This window comes from Linepithema humile, chromosome 2 (assembly GCF_040581485.1).
Source record: "Linepithema humile isolate Giens D197 chromosome 2, Lhum_UNIL_v1.0, whole genome shotgun sequence".
Classification (NCBI taxonomy): Eukaryota; Metazoa; Arthropoda; class Insecta; order Hymenoptera; family Formicidae; genus Linepithema; species Linepithema humile.
In genome coordinates, this window is record NC_090129.1 from 5,180,076 (window position 1) to 5,196,632 (window position 16,557).

Genomic DNA, 16,557 nt, shown 5'->3' on the forward strand with positions numbered 1-16,557 from the left:
AACTGTTACTTAACGGTTGTATAAAGGAAACCATAGTTCAGAAAGAGGTTAAGTATCAACAATCGACTCATTTTGATATTTTCTTTTTATCCATAATTTCTATAGTCCTATGGCAATATTTAATAAATTATTGTAGATAAGTGAAAAATGTATTTTGTGCTTAATGAACGAGTAAAAGAACCGATTTGATAAATTTAAATATAATGTAAACTTAACTGTTTTCAAATCTGCGTGGCTCATCAAAGGCAAGTACGATTGATAAACACATAATTCATTTTTCTTTCATTTTTCAAATATACAAATCTATTGTTAATTAATTACAGATAGAAAAACTCAGTATTATGTTAAAAATTATTGTAGCAGTTTATATTATATGAAGTGATATTTAATATGTAGTTTTAAATAAACAGGTATTAATATGTTAATTTTAAATTTTCGTTCTGTAATTTAGATGGGAAAGAAAAGAAATATTCAACCACCGCCAATAATGCCAGGGCGGATAAAAGTGGAAATAAAAGATGAAATAGGTAATAATGCTTGAAAGTATATTTAAAAAACTGTATATTAAAAAAAAAAAAAAAAAAAATACAAATTATATATATAATTTAATATATAATTTAATATATAATTAATATATAAAAAATAAATGATTGTTTTAAGAAATTTGAATAGTATTGATTATGTTTATTTAGGAGATAGTGATGTTCTTGTAGCAAGGGATCGTTTAAAAGGTGCTCTTCGAGAATTATTGCAACATAGTGATACAGGTTCATCAGCGGATTCAGGCGAAGAAAATTCACAAGATAAAAATCTAATAAAAAAGATGTAAAATTCTGCATTTTATATTTAGTTACATAAGATTATTTAAATTGTTAATTTTGATTAATTTTTTATATTTTTAATCATGGTTTATAGGGCAAGACCTATTAGCTTCCAACAACCAACACGAAAAATCAGACGTCGTCGACAAATACAGGCTGATGTTGCATTTCATCATACATACGTGATGAAACTTTTTGATCGAAGTGTTGATTTAGCTCAATTTCAAGAAGATACACCACTTTATCCGATATGTCGCGCTTGGATGGCTAATCAGCCAAGGAATCCTAATTTGGTTCCCAAGTAAGTGTTACTTATTGCTTTTTATTTATATTCACATTTGTTACACTTAAGCTTTGATAGATTATTTTATTTAAAAAGAATGCATTATGGAATATTTTTATGTATTATGGCAGTAATATTATTATATTCTTTTATTATTGTAGAATTTTTTATGTTTCTTATAGTGCTTGCATAATATATAATTTCTTATCTTTAATATAAAGAAATCATATGCATAATAACAAATAGATGCATTATATACATACATACAATTATATATATATCTAAATAAGAATTAAGTTAAATTGTCACAGAATAGTATTTTTAATTTCATATTTAACTCTATATGTTTATACAAAGAAGCTAAAATAGATATATTTGTATATTATAGAATACGCAGCCCAAGTCCAGAAGTAGTTAATGATATTAATATAGCAGATAATTTAATTGGAGCTAATGGAGAAATAAATGATGTCTATTATTTACCACCTCCTTTACCTCGCGAGGAAGCCATACCAAGAAATCGTATTCCATCCCCTGTACCTCAAGAAAAGGATGATCTGAACTTAGATTATGTGAGTAATAATGTTGATAGATAATATTATTAAGCGAATAATTTTGATAGACAATATTCAAATTTAAATTTAAAAAATTTATACATATTGCATTGAAGTTTTATGAATAAAGTGTATATTGTACATATTTTCTATGCTGGTATAATCATATATTACATATAAATTATATATAACATAATTACAGGAGGGACAAGTTCTTAAATCACGAGAGCAATTAATAAAGGATCATAGTGTACGGTGGAATGCCATTCGCAAAAAATGGCATCAGCAAGCGCATAAGAATGAACAACGTTATATACAAAGTGCTAATATACTTGGCACTATTTTTACAAAGTTTGTACAAAAGATTAATATAGACCTTTTTTAAATAATTTACAATGATTTGTTATTATTACAGTTTTTTTTTATTATGTTTCAGAGCACAATCGGAATTTGAATAACAGAGATGTGGCAGTCTGTTGGCTGCCAATCTTGCCACCAATAATTCCGCTTCTGATGATCTTTATTGTGTCATTAAATGGTGAGTGAGTATACCTATGCAAGCAGTGATTATACTTATATATCTGTTTTATTTGAATAATTTTTTTGCTTATAATGCCCAGAAGAAAATATTGTAATCATATTTTAATAACATTCTGATTGAAACTTATTTGAGCTTAATGCAAAAGAATAAATTGCAATAGGATGATTGTAACTCACTTTTTCTTTTAATAAAAATTATGTAATATGAAAAAAATTTAAATATTGTTTTAGCGAAAACCTGATACATATATACACATAATTCCTTAAAAATATATAAATAAATTCATAAAAAATAAAATTTATTGAAATTTGAAATATTAAAGACGTTAATTTATATTAATTTTACATTTTTAAATTAATTTTTAGAAGAACTTTCGAACATTTGTGAATACTTATAACGTAATTCCTAATAATAGTTCAGTAATAGTTTCACACATTACATATCATTTCATTAAAATATTATATAAAATATTATTTTATATATAAAAAAAGATCTTTGTAAAACTGTTTGATTTTGTTAAATATGATGGTTACTCTTCTGTATTACAATTATTAATATGCATTTATAGACATTAAAATTAAGGAGGAAGGACCAAACGAATAATATTTGAAGGCTTGAGAATTACATGCCTTTTATTCTAGATATTAACAGTCGTAACTTACATTATTTACTTTCAGTTAATAGGATTTACACAAACATCGTTTGTCGATTGTGACTGCATCCGTTTTAAAGAGCAATTGTAATTTTCAAGACTTCCTCTTATTGAAATGTCTACGTTATTGAAGAATTTTATCTCATATAAAATGTGGCTAAGAAATAAATAACATAATTTAAATTATTTACTTCCTTAACTACTACTATACTATTTTCATCTTTTGACCTTCATTGTATAACTATATATATATATATATATATATATATATATATATATATATTAATAACAAATGTTGATCATAAGCAACATTATTATTTCTTAATATACTTTGCAATCTATGAATTGTAGGAAATGATTTTTTGTACAGCCTCTTTTTGACGAGACTGGAAGATTTTTCATGTTTCTGGAAGTATACTGTAGTAAACTTATTTGTATCACTATTGCACATTTTAGAAGTTTACTTGTCCGTCAAAGATAGTTCTAGCACTTGACGGAACGTTTCTTCTTCCAACAATCGCCGTTGTTCTTCTTCAATTTGTTGCTGTTCGGAAAGTTTTAACGCTAGTCTCAATTGTTCTGCTGCACCTTCCAGAGAATCACTATCCTCATTCTCATTTATGCCCGCTGAATTTCCAGTACCTTCAGCAGATCCAGCTGTTTCTTGATATAACACTAAGCTAGCCTGAATTGCCCTGTATTAAGAAAGATTAAATTATTTAAGCAACATGATTTAAATATTGTTAGAATTGATTTATGACAACTTTTCAAGCTTTTTAAATTATATTTAAATAGCAGCGTTAAAAAAAGATCGATTAGAACGAAGTAATATTAGTGTTATATATAATTAATGAGAATCATTAATTATATGCGATGACAAGTGCAATTTGACTTTGTTAACTCTTTCAACTATTATTTGGATATGTAACAGTCTTACAAACATAACTTATAATTTAAATAATCAATGTTTATGTGAAATGATTTAAATATAATTAGTTTCTATTGGATAATTTGTCCAAAACTAATATTTAAATTAAAATCACCCACCTGCCTGAACATAAATTGTAGCACAAAACACATGCAAAATTAATAATAAAATTAACTAAAAACAGAATATCAATAACGTTTTCTTTTACATGTTTTTATCGCGTACCTTTGAAGTTGTCTTTCTTCTTCCGTGGTCATATTAGGCGTAGTTGGTCTAGATGGCTTTTGCGCTCTTAATGCTTCCCAGATATCAACCTAAAATATAAAATATAATTTTTTTTTTATAAAATAGGATGTACACCGCCCGTCAATGATTTGAAGGGTCGTGCAGTAATCCAAACTTATCGGCTTGATTAAATAATAAATCAGGCCGATAAGTTAGGATTACTGCACGACCCTTCAAATCACTGACAGGCAGTGTACACTCATATATCATACGTATAAGATTTAATTTTTTTATAAGTAATCGTAAAATACATAAAGCAAATAATACCTCATCACGTTCACTGCCAGCTTCTAAAAGACTTTGCTGAATAGCAAATTGTAATAAATCATCTTCTTCTTCAATACTAAATTGCGTTCTAACTTCTGCACCTATTTAACCAATATTAATTAATAATTAATAATTAATATCAATAAATTGATAACTTAATTATAGAGAGAAAGAGAGAGAACATATGCTCAAGTATACAACAAAAATTGTACCTAATTTGACATATCCACTGGGTGCTTCGAAACAGACATCATCAACTAAACAAGTTATACGATTAGTTTCTTGCAAATGACCTACATTTGGTACTTCTTGATCCAAACCAAATATATTTCCAAATGTTATTCTCGCATTGAGAATATGAAATAATGGAATTTCTAAGAAAGAATCAATTATTAGTATTTTATATGCAATATATATGTATATATATATATTTTTCATATTTTTAAAATCTTACCAATTTTAACAGGAAAACCAGCTGGAAGTTGCATTTGAATAAAATCTTTTAATTTTGCAAAATGTGAACTAGATATAGCCATCAAATCTACAATTGGCATGATTTGTTCTTGGAGACTTAATGGGTAATCCTCACTCAACCATAAAGTTGCCTGTAAACAGATTGTATCAATTAATATAATAATATTACTATTAAGCATAAAAATTTATTATGCAAAAAGATCATTAAAACATATTATATATATTCTTGTAATGTGTAATAAATTTTCAAGAATAGTTTTTATAATACCTTAAATTTTTGTATTTTTGTATTAACTTCTTTTGGTCTACCTATATCTCTCCCATTTAAATCAATATCTGGATCAAAGTATTCCTCAGCAGTGATATTAGTGGGATTACCTACGTTATTAAATTCTTCCTACAATATATAATTTGATTAGCATGTTTTAAATATACAATTACTGATAAAATTATTATTGGAATGAAGATTACACTGGTGGTGACAGCGCTGCAACTCTCTTGCTGCTGCTCTGCAATACCTAGAAATGATTGTAAAGGTGTCCTTGGTGCCCGAGCTCTTGCTTTATCTGTTTCAGATAAATGCTCCAATCGAGTTTTAGTTATTAATTCCACATTGCTTGCACTAAAAACTTTACACTCGTGACCGTTTACTACTTCACTTTTATCAGAACGCCATCCCCATAGACCTGCTTTATTGCTAAATCAACATAAGTAATGTTAAAATAAATGTGGTTAATTTATAAATACGAATTTACATCAATGATCATAATAATAATTACCGTTCAAAACTAATTTTATCCGTGTCTATATATGTTGTAACTATAGGATTGGTAAGCCGAGCTATCACACCTTCTTCAGATGGTTCCATTAATTGAATATTATCGTCTCCTAAAAGTTTCATATGTTCGACATAAACTTTTCTTGTTTCATGGTCTACTTCCATCATCGTTGCTCCATCATCTATAAAAACATCACATAAATTATGTAAATGGTTTGCATAATAAATGAATAATTAAAAAAACATTCACAATCTCAAAAAAGCAAGGTACAATTTTTTGTTACACATATATTGCAAGATTTATATATTTATATCATATATAAATTCATTTAATATATTGCCTTGTATTATTTAATTGTCAATTTTTCAACAATGTGATTGTAAACCATATAAACCATATAAACAAATTGGAAAAAATGAGAAAAACTTTGTCATATTAATGTTAAGCATACTAAAACATTGACTAGCAATACAGTGCAAAAATTAAATGTTAGAATTATATCACCTGTGTGACGACCACCAACACTGAACACATAACTGCGATCACCTCTAATTATTATAGGTGAATTTGATGCAGCTTGCGTTAAACATATAAAATTAAATAACAAACAAATAATCGTGTGGCATTCTCAAAGAATAATAGTCAATTGCAACTTAAAAAATAGCAAAGTTGTAGAATAATCATGCGTAGATGTTAGTAACATAAAAAAAATTATTAAAAATATCTATGCTTACTTTGTCCTTTGAAGACATAACTACGATTGCCACGCTGCCAATTTGCATGATCAAAGCCTAATAAAGTTGTATCAATCCTCACATTACTACCTTGTTTATAAACCTTATAAGTATCGCTTGGACACATCCGAGATGCGAGAGGAACTGATCAACAGAAATAATGGCAGTTAACCACATGTGTTATTAAAGAAGAATTGAAATATATGTTAAAATTCAAGTTAACTTCAAACTATGGATATTAAATCAATACAGCAGACTTTAAAGATCATGTTTAAAAGCAGATATTATTAAATCTTCTGTTTCTTACCCCAACTTGTAAATTCCCATTTCATTTCTACGTAAAAATCTGGCGCCTGAAAAGAACTTTTATTACTAGAACTATCAAATTAATAATCAAGAGTGTGAGCAAATTAATCAGCTTTCATAGTTTGCACAAGAAACGCATTAGTTAATATTAGAACTTGCAGAAAACAATAGCTATTTTAGTAAAACATATTGTACGATTTGTGAGAACTGCATGTACATTATATTAATAATGTTTCACTATTAGTTATTGCATACTAACTGACCTGCTTAAGTTTGTGAAGTAACTCCGGTATACCAGCCACTCGATTACAGTATCTCTGGTAATCTCTCCTGGCAAGTACCAATTGCAGCAATTCGGGATTTCCTGTACCAACTGCCTCTTGTACCACTATAACAAAAGAAATTAAACTTGCTGTTCATATATCTGAATAAAAGTAAACAAGTTTATTAAGAATATAAACGTCTAGATAAAAAATAAAAACAACTTACCACTCCATCCTTGAGTATTCTCTGTATTAACATTAGCTTCATGCTGTAATAGTACTACAGCAGAATCTGAATGACCTAAAGTTACTGCCAGCATCAGTGGTGTCCTTCCTCGATTGTCATGTTTTTCTATGTCATGCTAGAAAATATTTGAATATAATTAGCATTTTATATTATAAAATAACCAACAAAGAAGTGATGTATATCCCAAATAGATTTATTGTGCCATGTAAGATAATCATTATAGTAATATTATGTCTAACTTCTTAGCATATATTCATTTAACACATTTTTCAATGTAATAAAAAATTAAAATAACATATTAATTATCTAAAGCATATCCTTGCTATTTTACATATCTACAGCATATTACATTGCCCAAGTCTGTTTCAACAGTGTGATATTATGGTCTCAGATAACTACATATCTAAGGTTTCTTTCTTGTGAAAGAGAGGCTTCTGACATTTTTTTAAATATAAGTTTTCTTATTTAACAAATTTGAATCAACTATATAATTAAATTTAAAATAATGTAATTATGCATTTCTAATTAAATAAACATTATAATATATCACAAAGAGCATAAATTATTATAATATTGTGTCAATTGTCAAATTATAAATGATATAAAGTTATTTAAGAATTATTGAAAAAAACCTACTTATCAAACATTGCATATTAAAGGTAAATTATCAGTATTTTATACAACCAATTTAATTTTATGTCAAATATTTAAATCAGATTCATATACAATTTTTAATGTTATTTAGAAATCTATATCTGCAAGTAGTAAAAAGATGCATTAAAAGTATTTTGAAATGATTATTATTATTATTTAAACTGTCAATACAGATATATATAATCCATCTGTGTTGAACAATTATGTAATTATGCTTATTATCAGAGATTAATCATCTAGAAGACTTATCATTCTTGATAACTAAAATTTGATAAGAAATGCAGAGAATATAAAATAGCACTTAGTAAATGTGAATAAAATGCATATGCAAACGTATTAACCATATATACGGTTTCGTTAGCGTAAAGAATCTAATTAATATCAATAAGATAAGCTTGTTAAACATAAGGCTATGCAAACCTGATTTGTGGATAGTTCCTTGTCGAGTTCTACATAGCTGTTATGCCAAACGAGCCAATGTAGTGGATAATTCTTTCGTATAGTATCTATATTCACCATTTCTACGAGATTTGAGTGACGTTAACATACAATACGTTTATTTTAACAAGTACCACGAGTAAAATGCACGATACGAAATTTTGACAGCAGAATACATGACATTAGGCGAAAGGAGTAACAGTCATCGAACGTGAATGAGATTGTAAAGGAACACTGCTGTACAGTCTCGAATAGTGCCCTCTAGTGAGAAATGTATATCGGACTAAATATGGCGACTAATAGGAGACTAGACTTCTAGGGTCTCGACGTTAGAATTTGTCCAACGTTTATCGAGATTTACATTTATATAGATACACAGAGAAACCTGAAAGGGGCCACGCTGCCGTTTTTTGTACGACGCTTTTACTAAAGCACTAAAGATGTAGGTATTCTCACGTCTGCGCCAATTTCGCTCCATTCCCCCACTCCTTGCCCTATCGCCTTTTAGCTTCTTAGCTTGCCCTCGCTGAGCTAATGCCCCGTCTACATGCTGCCTTTAAGATAGTGTGTTGAAGAGATCTAATGTTAAATTGCGCGTGTAGCTGTGTTAAACTATCTTCAAGTGACGTACGGAACGGAACGGACGTACAAAACGAAACAGACGTACGGAACGGAACAGACGTACGGAACGGAACAGACGTACGGAACGGAACAGACATACGGAACGGAACAGACGTACGGAACGGAACAGACGTACAGAATAGAACGGAACGGACGTACTGAACGGAACAAACGTACGGAATGGAACGGACGTGCGGAACAAAACGGACGTGCGGAACGAAACGGACGTGCAAAACGGACGTGACGTACGGAACGGGACGTGCGAAACGGAACGGGACGTGACGTACGGAACGAAACGTGACGTACGAAACAAGACGTGCGGAACGGAACGGGACGTGACGTACGGAACGGGATGTGCAAAACAAAACGGGACGTGCAAAACGGAACGGGACGTGCAAAACAAAACGGGACGTGCAAAACGGAACGGTACGTAACGCACAGAACGGGACGTGACGTACGAAACGGGACGTGCGGAACGGAACGGGACGTGTCGTACGGAACGTAACTTTTTTTTCGTTTTTACACATTAGTTTCTAACAGTAATCGATTAAATTATTAAATAATATTTTCGACCAAAAAATATTATTTTATATTTATTTATAATATTCGTATATGTCAAACTTGCATTTTATTGCAAAATTGTAAAATTATTTTTTATTTTTCTATTGACACACAACACACACAATAGCGAGTATTCAGTATTTCTTTCTAGAATTATTAATTTAACATATGCAAATATTTTTAATAAATATAAAATAATATTTTTTAGCAAAAAAACATTATCTAATCATTTATTTTATTGTGCACAGTTAGAAAGAAAAGCGGAAATGCGGAAAAAAGTTGCAAAAAGTAGGTCTTGAACGCGTGATGTTTAATATTCTAGCGCGACTCGCCTTACTTGATTAGAAACGCATTTATCGTACGCTGTGTCGACCGAACGGCCGAACACACACGGACGCGTAACGTTCTCGCTTGTGTAGTGCTCGTATGGTGGGGGCCCTGCTTCTCACGTTGCCTGTTGCACGGAGCTCGAGTTCGCATCTCTTTTTTACTATCCCAGAAAATGGATGTAACACGGACATGAACCAACCAGGGCTCTTTTTACCATCCCGGAAAATGGATGTGGCCATGTAGTTCCAGACAGGCTGTAAAATGGATGTACGCGTCGCTAGTGTACGGTCTAGTAAAAGTGTCTTATGAAAAACGGCAGGGTGGCCCCTCTCAAGTTTCTCTCTGATAGATATATCATTAAAAATTTTTACGTTTTTAATGTAATAATTTTAAAATTAGTATATAAAATCATACAGTATGCTTACATTTACTTCTGAATGAAGAAAATGCGTGTTCCAGATTGGACAAATTTGCAATGTGAAAAAAAAATTGCCTTTACGAACGCCAAGTGAAGTTACACAAATGAACGTGCTGAGCTCCCGGATCGCCGGGCAGTACCGATTGACGTCACCGATAGGCGGCCAAGATGGTTGTCAATGTTGATAAGTGGTTTAGTTACTCGGGGGATCTGCAGTGATAACGTTGCGTCTCAATACAGGAGTTCCGTGCGACTAGCGTTATGTTCGTTAAGTAAGGGCTTGTCTTCCTCCGGTCCGGTGAGGATCCGCGCGTTGGGTCGATCGCTGCGTGAGGGATGGCGGACAGCGAGGATGCGGAGCAGGAGACACGACGTGCTCTGGACTACGTACAGTCCATGATTGACATCTCCGCCGATCGACTCGAGGGCTTGCGGACCCAATGCTCCACCAGCGCGGAGCTCACCCAGCAGGAGATAAGGACGCTCGAGGTAATTCCGAGTCGATGGTTTCTCATGCGCGAGCAGCAGATCTGATTTGCCCGACGATCGTTGTCGAGCGCTCCAGCGCTCTCGATTTATGTTCCACAATGTGTGTTGATTGTCAACAAGTTGCAACTGTGATACCTTTCATCGTCTATACTTTGCTAATTTCGAAATCATTTCTTTGGCTAAAATAATAATAACTTTTCACTTTATTTATTATGCTTTGTGAGGTGTCAGCTATGTAAGTGATATATTTTATTTTTGAGAATGTTTTTCTGCTTTTTCCAACTTGTAATCGAGAAATCTGAAATTTGTAGTCTGATTTTATTAAAATATTAATCATATTAATTAGAGTTAATCTACAATTTTTGAGATTACAAACAATCATATATATATATATATATATATATATCATATTAAGATACTTATGGTAAAAATATATGAAGCAGAAGCTTACGATACAAAGTTTAGTACATCATACAATTTTTATCTTTAAAGTATTGAAACATTGAAATGCAACATTTTTTACTTAAGCACAATATAATTTATTTTGAACACATGTAGAGTAAACATAATATAGAATCATAAAAAAATTTTTAACAAAATTATTTAAGATCAAATATGTACATAATACAAATTGTTACATTGCAAATTAGTGATAATATTTATAATGTACTGCAATAATATAGAGCAAGATGTTTATAGAATAAACCTATGTGTAAACACTGTTTATAGGGAAAATTAATAAAACTGTACTCTAAACAACTCGTGACAAAGGCCAAATTGGCCGATTCATTACCGGCAGAGATGAGACAATATCCATCATTACAACAATGGTTGCGGGTAGTTGGTCTCAACCAGGAATCGATTCAGGTAATGACATATATTATTGATATGAACAGACTTTACAATTTATTTATCTTAATTTAATACATATTATTTTGCTTCAATTTATATAAAAAGATTGACTCGCATTTAATTTTTTAAAAAATATTTTATTATAATATTTTAGATGGTTTGTTCCAAAGCTAATTCCCTTGAGGCTCTGAAAGAGAAGTCTGAGCATGAATTAAGTAGCATGTTAGGTGAAAATAATGTGCGACATGAGGAGGAACATCGTAGGCTCTGCCGAGCATTGCATAATTTACGACGATATACGGGTGAATAGAATTTAAAGCTGTTATGAAACAAAAAAGATATGTCTTATTTGTACGACTAGTATTACATGATTTGTTGTTAATCTTTATTAGATGTTCTTCTGAGAGGAGATATGGATAATAGTGATATGAATTTGTACTGGGATTCTTGGGATAGGCATCATTTACGCACGGGAGCTTCCCCTAGACCTATTCGATCTCGTACTACACGGTGTTCCGTTCCATCAGAAGATAGCATTCCATATCATAATAATAACAATCTGAACAGTGATATATTAGCACAAGCTTCTTCTGTAATCTCTTTGATGTCAACTAGTCCTCCCTGTACTCCTCCATTACCAAGACAAGGATATGGTAATTATAAAAAGATAGACATTTTAGCTACTTTTCATATGCTTATTATATTCAAAGATCTTATCAATCATATTTTAATGTGACATAAGACTTTATTGAAAATCTATATATATCATTGTATATGATATACAATGTGCCTTAAAATTTTATATTGGAGTACCGGCAATTTTTATCCATTAAATACAAATTTTTCTCAATTATAGGAATTAAATTCTCAACAACTCCTCCTCCATTCAAGAAGCATCAGATAGGTGTGCAGAACAGCACATCACAACCCGAAGTGTTTCCATTAACTAAGTCAAAATCTCATGAATCGCAATTAGCAAATCGTTTTGAAAATATGCATCTTGATAATGATGATACATCATCTAGGTAATACTTAAAATATTCATGTGTAATTTATTTTATATTTTAATTTTATATTATATAATATTTCTATAATATGCTGATATTTTATATTTTTAGTTCTGGAAATGACTCTTCTGTAAGAAGAAGAAATTGTCAACCAACAGAACCAAGTCTACCAAGTTCATGCTGTAGTACAACAGACTCTGGGAAAGGAGAAAGTCTCTTGCCAAACAGTAATAGTCCTATTAAATCACCACCTTACTCTAGTGCAGAAAGTGATGATAACAGTTTTAAGGGAACAGGTGCATAAGAGAGAAAAGTTATATTTTAATGCGAATGTCATAGACTTGTCGTACATTTATGTAATATTTTCTTTCTTTTATTTTCAGTATCAAGTCTCCAAGTGCCAAAATCTCCACGTACTCCGACTGTGACCCGTGGTATGGGTCATATAATTGCTCACCGCTTTACCAAAACTTTTAACATGATGACAACATGCGACTATTGCGACAAGCAAATGTTTATGGGCACTACTTTAAAATGCAAGGAATGTAAATATAAGTGTCATCGAGAATGCGAATCCAAAGTACCACCCTCATGTGGCCTACCTCAAGAACTCTTTGATGAGTTTAAACGATCTGTTATTACGCAAAATGACGGTACGTACAAACTTTATGATTTAACGCATTGTTGACTATATATAATATAAACTTTCTTTTCATGTTCTTTTTAAATTGTATTGTATGCACAACAGATTTTAAAAGATAACTGATTGTCTAATATAATGAATTATAAAAAAAATATGTTTTTTAGGTATGATAAATGCTTCCCCGATATTAAGCAAGCCTGGTATAACATCTCCGAATCACCACAACTCAAATTTATTAGCTTCTTTAAATCGAAGGGATCGAAGACGATCACATGCACACTCTTCTATGAATATACCTTTTCAGGTATGTTATAATTTATACACAGATATTTCTTAGTAAATTTTTTATAATAAATATTGGTATTTTACATCAGATATGGATTATTTTTTGACAATGTAATACAAATGAAATAATGTAAAATTTTATATACACAGTTCCGTATACCATTCTTATATAATTATTGTTTATATTTATTAGGGCGCAGATTCTAGTTCAAATACCTCGAGCTGTAACAGCTCAACGCCTTCTAGTCCAGCATTGCTATCTGCCAATACTAGCCAGACTCCACAGGCCCCTGTCAAACAGCAGTTCCATTTTCCAGGTAAGACAAAGCATTATATTCAAAATTAAAATATATTTATGTAGAAGAATATATATACAGGGTGGTCCACGCAACTGGGCTGAGTTCTAGTATTTGTTTTGTTGAAGATAGAAAAAATGATAGAGGCAAAAGTGAATGACGTAACAAGAAAAATTTTTCTATCGACTCATTTTTGTCGTAAGTGCAATGGTGCACCAAAAAGTGTAATTTCACTTAAAAAAAAAATATAATTATATAATTTTATTATATTATTATAAATAGGTGGGCCACTCTGTATAGAGAAACTAATGTATTTGTCATATTATAAAATGATTTATTCAGGCATATTAGTTATCCTGGTTTCAGATGTACTGAATGAAAAAGGAGTGACATTGGAAACACACAGATTTGAAGGTACGACTATGTCAAGTGATAGTGACAGGACGGTAAGTGTTTCGGGATCTGGCAGTGTCAGCACAGATTCAGAAAGGACACCAGTGAGAGTTGATTCTCAGGATTCTCAAGTTTCTGATAATGAAATAGCTTCGGAAATGAGTCGTTGGCCTCGACAAAATAGTGTATGTACTAAGCCTTGTCAAAATCTTGATAAAAATATAAGATGTTTAACAAATAAATTTTATGTCTCAAATTTGCGTAGTTGTCGATGCGAGAGTGGGACATTCCATATGACGAATTGAAGATCGGAGAACCAATTGGAACAGGAAGATTTGGTACGGTATACCGAGGCAATTGGCACGGAGATGTTGCAATTAAAGTCTTGAATATGGATTATTATTTGGACGATGATAAGATATTAGAAGCATTCAAATTAGAGGTAAAAATATACGATTATGTCAATTGTAATACAATTTGAAATTATTGATGATATAAGAGATGTTTTATTTTGATTATTATAGGTAGCCACATTCCGAAAAACTCGACACGAAAATCTAGTTTTATTTATGGGAGCTTGTATGAAACCTCCTCGATTGGCTATAGTGACTAGTATGAGTAAAGGCATGACACTTTATACTCATATTCACTTACGAAAAGATAAATTTACTATGAATAAAACTACTAATATAGCTCAACAGATTTCTCAGGTATGTACGATCGTCAGGTATGTATTAATACAGCCATTTCTTAGTTACACTATTTGTTTGGATATATAATATTATATATTATTTTTTAGCAATTAAATAAAAAAATTAAATAAATAAAAACATCTTAAAAGGTTTTTAAAAATATATGAATATTACTTAATTTTTAATTAAGACATTAAAAATTTTAACTTAAAAATTAAAACTAACTTAATAGTCTTATGATTGGATAGTATTAAACAATATTTTTATCTTATGGGATTTTTTTATCTAGGGTATGGGATATCTTCATGCTCGTGGAATAGTACACAAGGATCTTAAGAGCAAAAACATATTTTTAGAAAATGGAAAAGTTGTAATCACAGATTTTGGTCTGTTCAGCGTTACCAAGTTGTGCTATGGAAATAGGTAATTTTATAATCGTATAACGTGAGATAAAATTTATTATATTTATTCTAAATAAGTTGTGCTTTTACATTTTTATCACTTTATCTGTATCTTTAGGAAGGGAAATGGATTGAGTATACCACCTGGCTGGTTGTGTTACTTAGCACCTGAGATTGTTCGACGATTGAGACCGCAACAAAACCGGGATCAGGAAGAGTTACCATTTACAGCTGGTTCTGATGTTTATGCATTTGGGTTAGTAATTCTAATTTATTTTACTACAAAACATACATATGCACAATATGATGCAACAGAAAAATGTGCTCAAAAATGTATTTCTCTAATGCCTTGTTTATAATTAATGCATGCTATTATATATTCTATCTGTAAATGATAAACACAACTTGGTAACAGTATTAAAAAAAAATGTTACAATAGATATATCTGAATATAACGAAAAATGTAGCACCAATTTTAAAATTATAATTTCTGACAGGACTGTCTGGTATGAGTTATTATGTGGTGAATGGCCTTTTAAAGGCCAACCTCCCGAAGCTATTATTTGGCAAGTCGGGAAAGGAATGAAACAACCTTTAGCAAATTTGCAAGCTTCCCGCGATGTAAAGGTACTGTCCGTTTAAAACTATCCATGTGTACATCTGTAAACGTTGAATATTATTACCTTTTATAAGTCCTGCATTTTATTTACAAAAGTTATGCGAATAATAATTTTTTATAGGACATTTTGATGCATTGCTGGTCATACCACGCAGAAAATCGACCCGATTTTGCGAAGCTATTAACTACACTTGAAAAGCTGCCTCGCAAAAGGTTAGCACGTAGTCCCTCTCATCCTATACATCTTTCTCGTTCTGCAGAATCTGTGTTTTGAACACATTTAAGTCTATTTAAATACGCTGTTGTTCTCGTAGTGTAAATATAGAACTGTGCAATTATTGCCAGGTCTTTGTTCGTGAAAAGTAAAATAAAAATCACTGAAAGGTTTGCTCGTTTGTATTATTAATTTATTAAAATGTGCAATGAAAGAATATTAATGTTAATACAATAATTGAGATTGTTAATAAATTGTTGCAAATCAAATATATATCTTTTATTGTGAATAATCATGATACTAAAGTTTAAGAAAATATGCACTTTTTATAATTTATATTTAAATATATCTACATAAAATGTATGTCAAATCTACAGATTTATGAATAAGTGCATAATCTTAAAATTGTTTTTATTTCTATATATATTGTAAAATAGTTCTTCAGTGCACGTTTTAAGAAATATTGGTTAAATTTTTTTCTCAGATAATATTGTATATACACTTTATTGA

General features: G+C 30.6%; 3 protein-coding genes across 6 annotated transcripts; 2 read left to right on the forward strand and 1 right to left on the reverse strand.

The window, feature by feature from the left end:
- Positions 1-41: 41 nt before the first annotated feature.
- On the forward strand, positions 42-2,412 carry mip40 (Myb-interacting protein 40). 2 transcript variants are annotated; one of them, XM_067350595.1, is made up of 7 exons: positions 42-249; positions 452-527; positions 693-825; positions 916-1,122; positions 1,493-1,676; positions 1,861-2,009; positions 2,095-2,412. In XM_067350595.1, exons 2-7 carry the CDS (start codon positions 452-454, stop codon positions 2,114-2,116), a joined length of 771 nt encoding a protein of 256 aa, XP_067206696.1. In that variant the 5' UTR covers positions 42-249; the 3' UTR covers positions 2,117-2,412. The 2 variants fall into 2 exon arrangements, with proteins under 2 accessions (XP_067206696.1, XP_067206695.1); XM_067350594.1 differs by having other exon boundaries at positions 43-245.
- LOC105674009 (ankyrin repeat domain-containing protein 13D) lies at positions 1,968-8,451 on the reverse strand. Of its 2 annotated transcripts, XM_067350593.1 has the most exons (14): positions 8,209-8,451; positions 7,114-7,249; positions 6,888-7,012; positions 6,626-6,671; positions 6,319-6,462; positions 6,089-6,160; positions 5,585-5,765; positions 5,277-5,502; positions 5,074-5,202; positions 4,786-4,936; positions 4,544-4,705; positions 4,332-4,432; positions 4,005-4,093; positions 1,968-3,546 (listed from the first exon to the last, which is right to left on the reverse strand). In XM_067350593.1, the coding sequence occupies exons 1-14, from the start codon at positions 8,305-8,307 to the stop codon at positions 3,312-3,314; spliced, it is 1,896 nt and encodes a 631-aa protein (XP_067206694.1). In that variant the 5' UTR covers positions 8,308-8,451; the 3' UTR covers positions 1,968-3,311. The 2 variants fall into 2 exon arrangements, with proteins under 2 accessions (XP_067206694.1, XP_012225465.1); XM_012370042.2 differs by lacking the exon at positions 6,089-6,160 and having other exon boundaries at positions 8,209-8,450.
- Positions 8,452-10,278: 1,827 nt separating this feature from the next.
- On the forward strand, positions 10,279-16,220 carry ksr (kinase suppressor of ras). Of its 2 annotated transcripts, none has more exons than XM_012370019.2 (16): positions 10,279-10,645; positions 11,375-11,512; positions 11,652-11,799; positions 11,890-12,150; positions 12,354-12,522; positions 12,616-12,800; positions 12,888-13,157; positions 13,312-13,451; positions 13,626-13,749; positions 14,080-14,306; positions 14,387-14,563; positions 14,646-14,831; positions 15,103-15,236; positions 15,333-15,470; positions 15,712-15,841; positions 15,955-16,220. In XM_012370019.2, exons 1-16 carry the CDS (start codon positions 10,493-10,495, stop codon positions 16,105-16,107), a joined length of 2,733 nt encoding a protein of 910 aa, XP_012225442.1. In that variant the 5' UTR covers positions 10,279-10,492; the 3' UTR covers positions 16,108-16,220. The 2 variants fall into 2 exon arrangements, with proteins under 2 accessions (XP_012225442.1, XP_012225443.1); XM_012370020.2 differs by having other exon boundaries at positions 14,095-14,306.
- Positions 16,221-16,557: the final 337 nt, after the last annotated feature.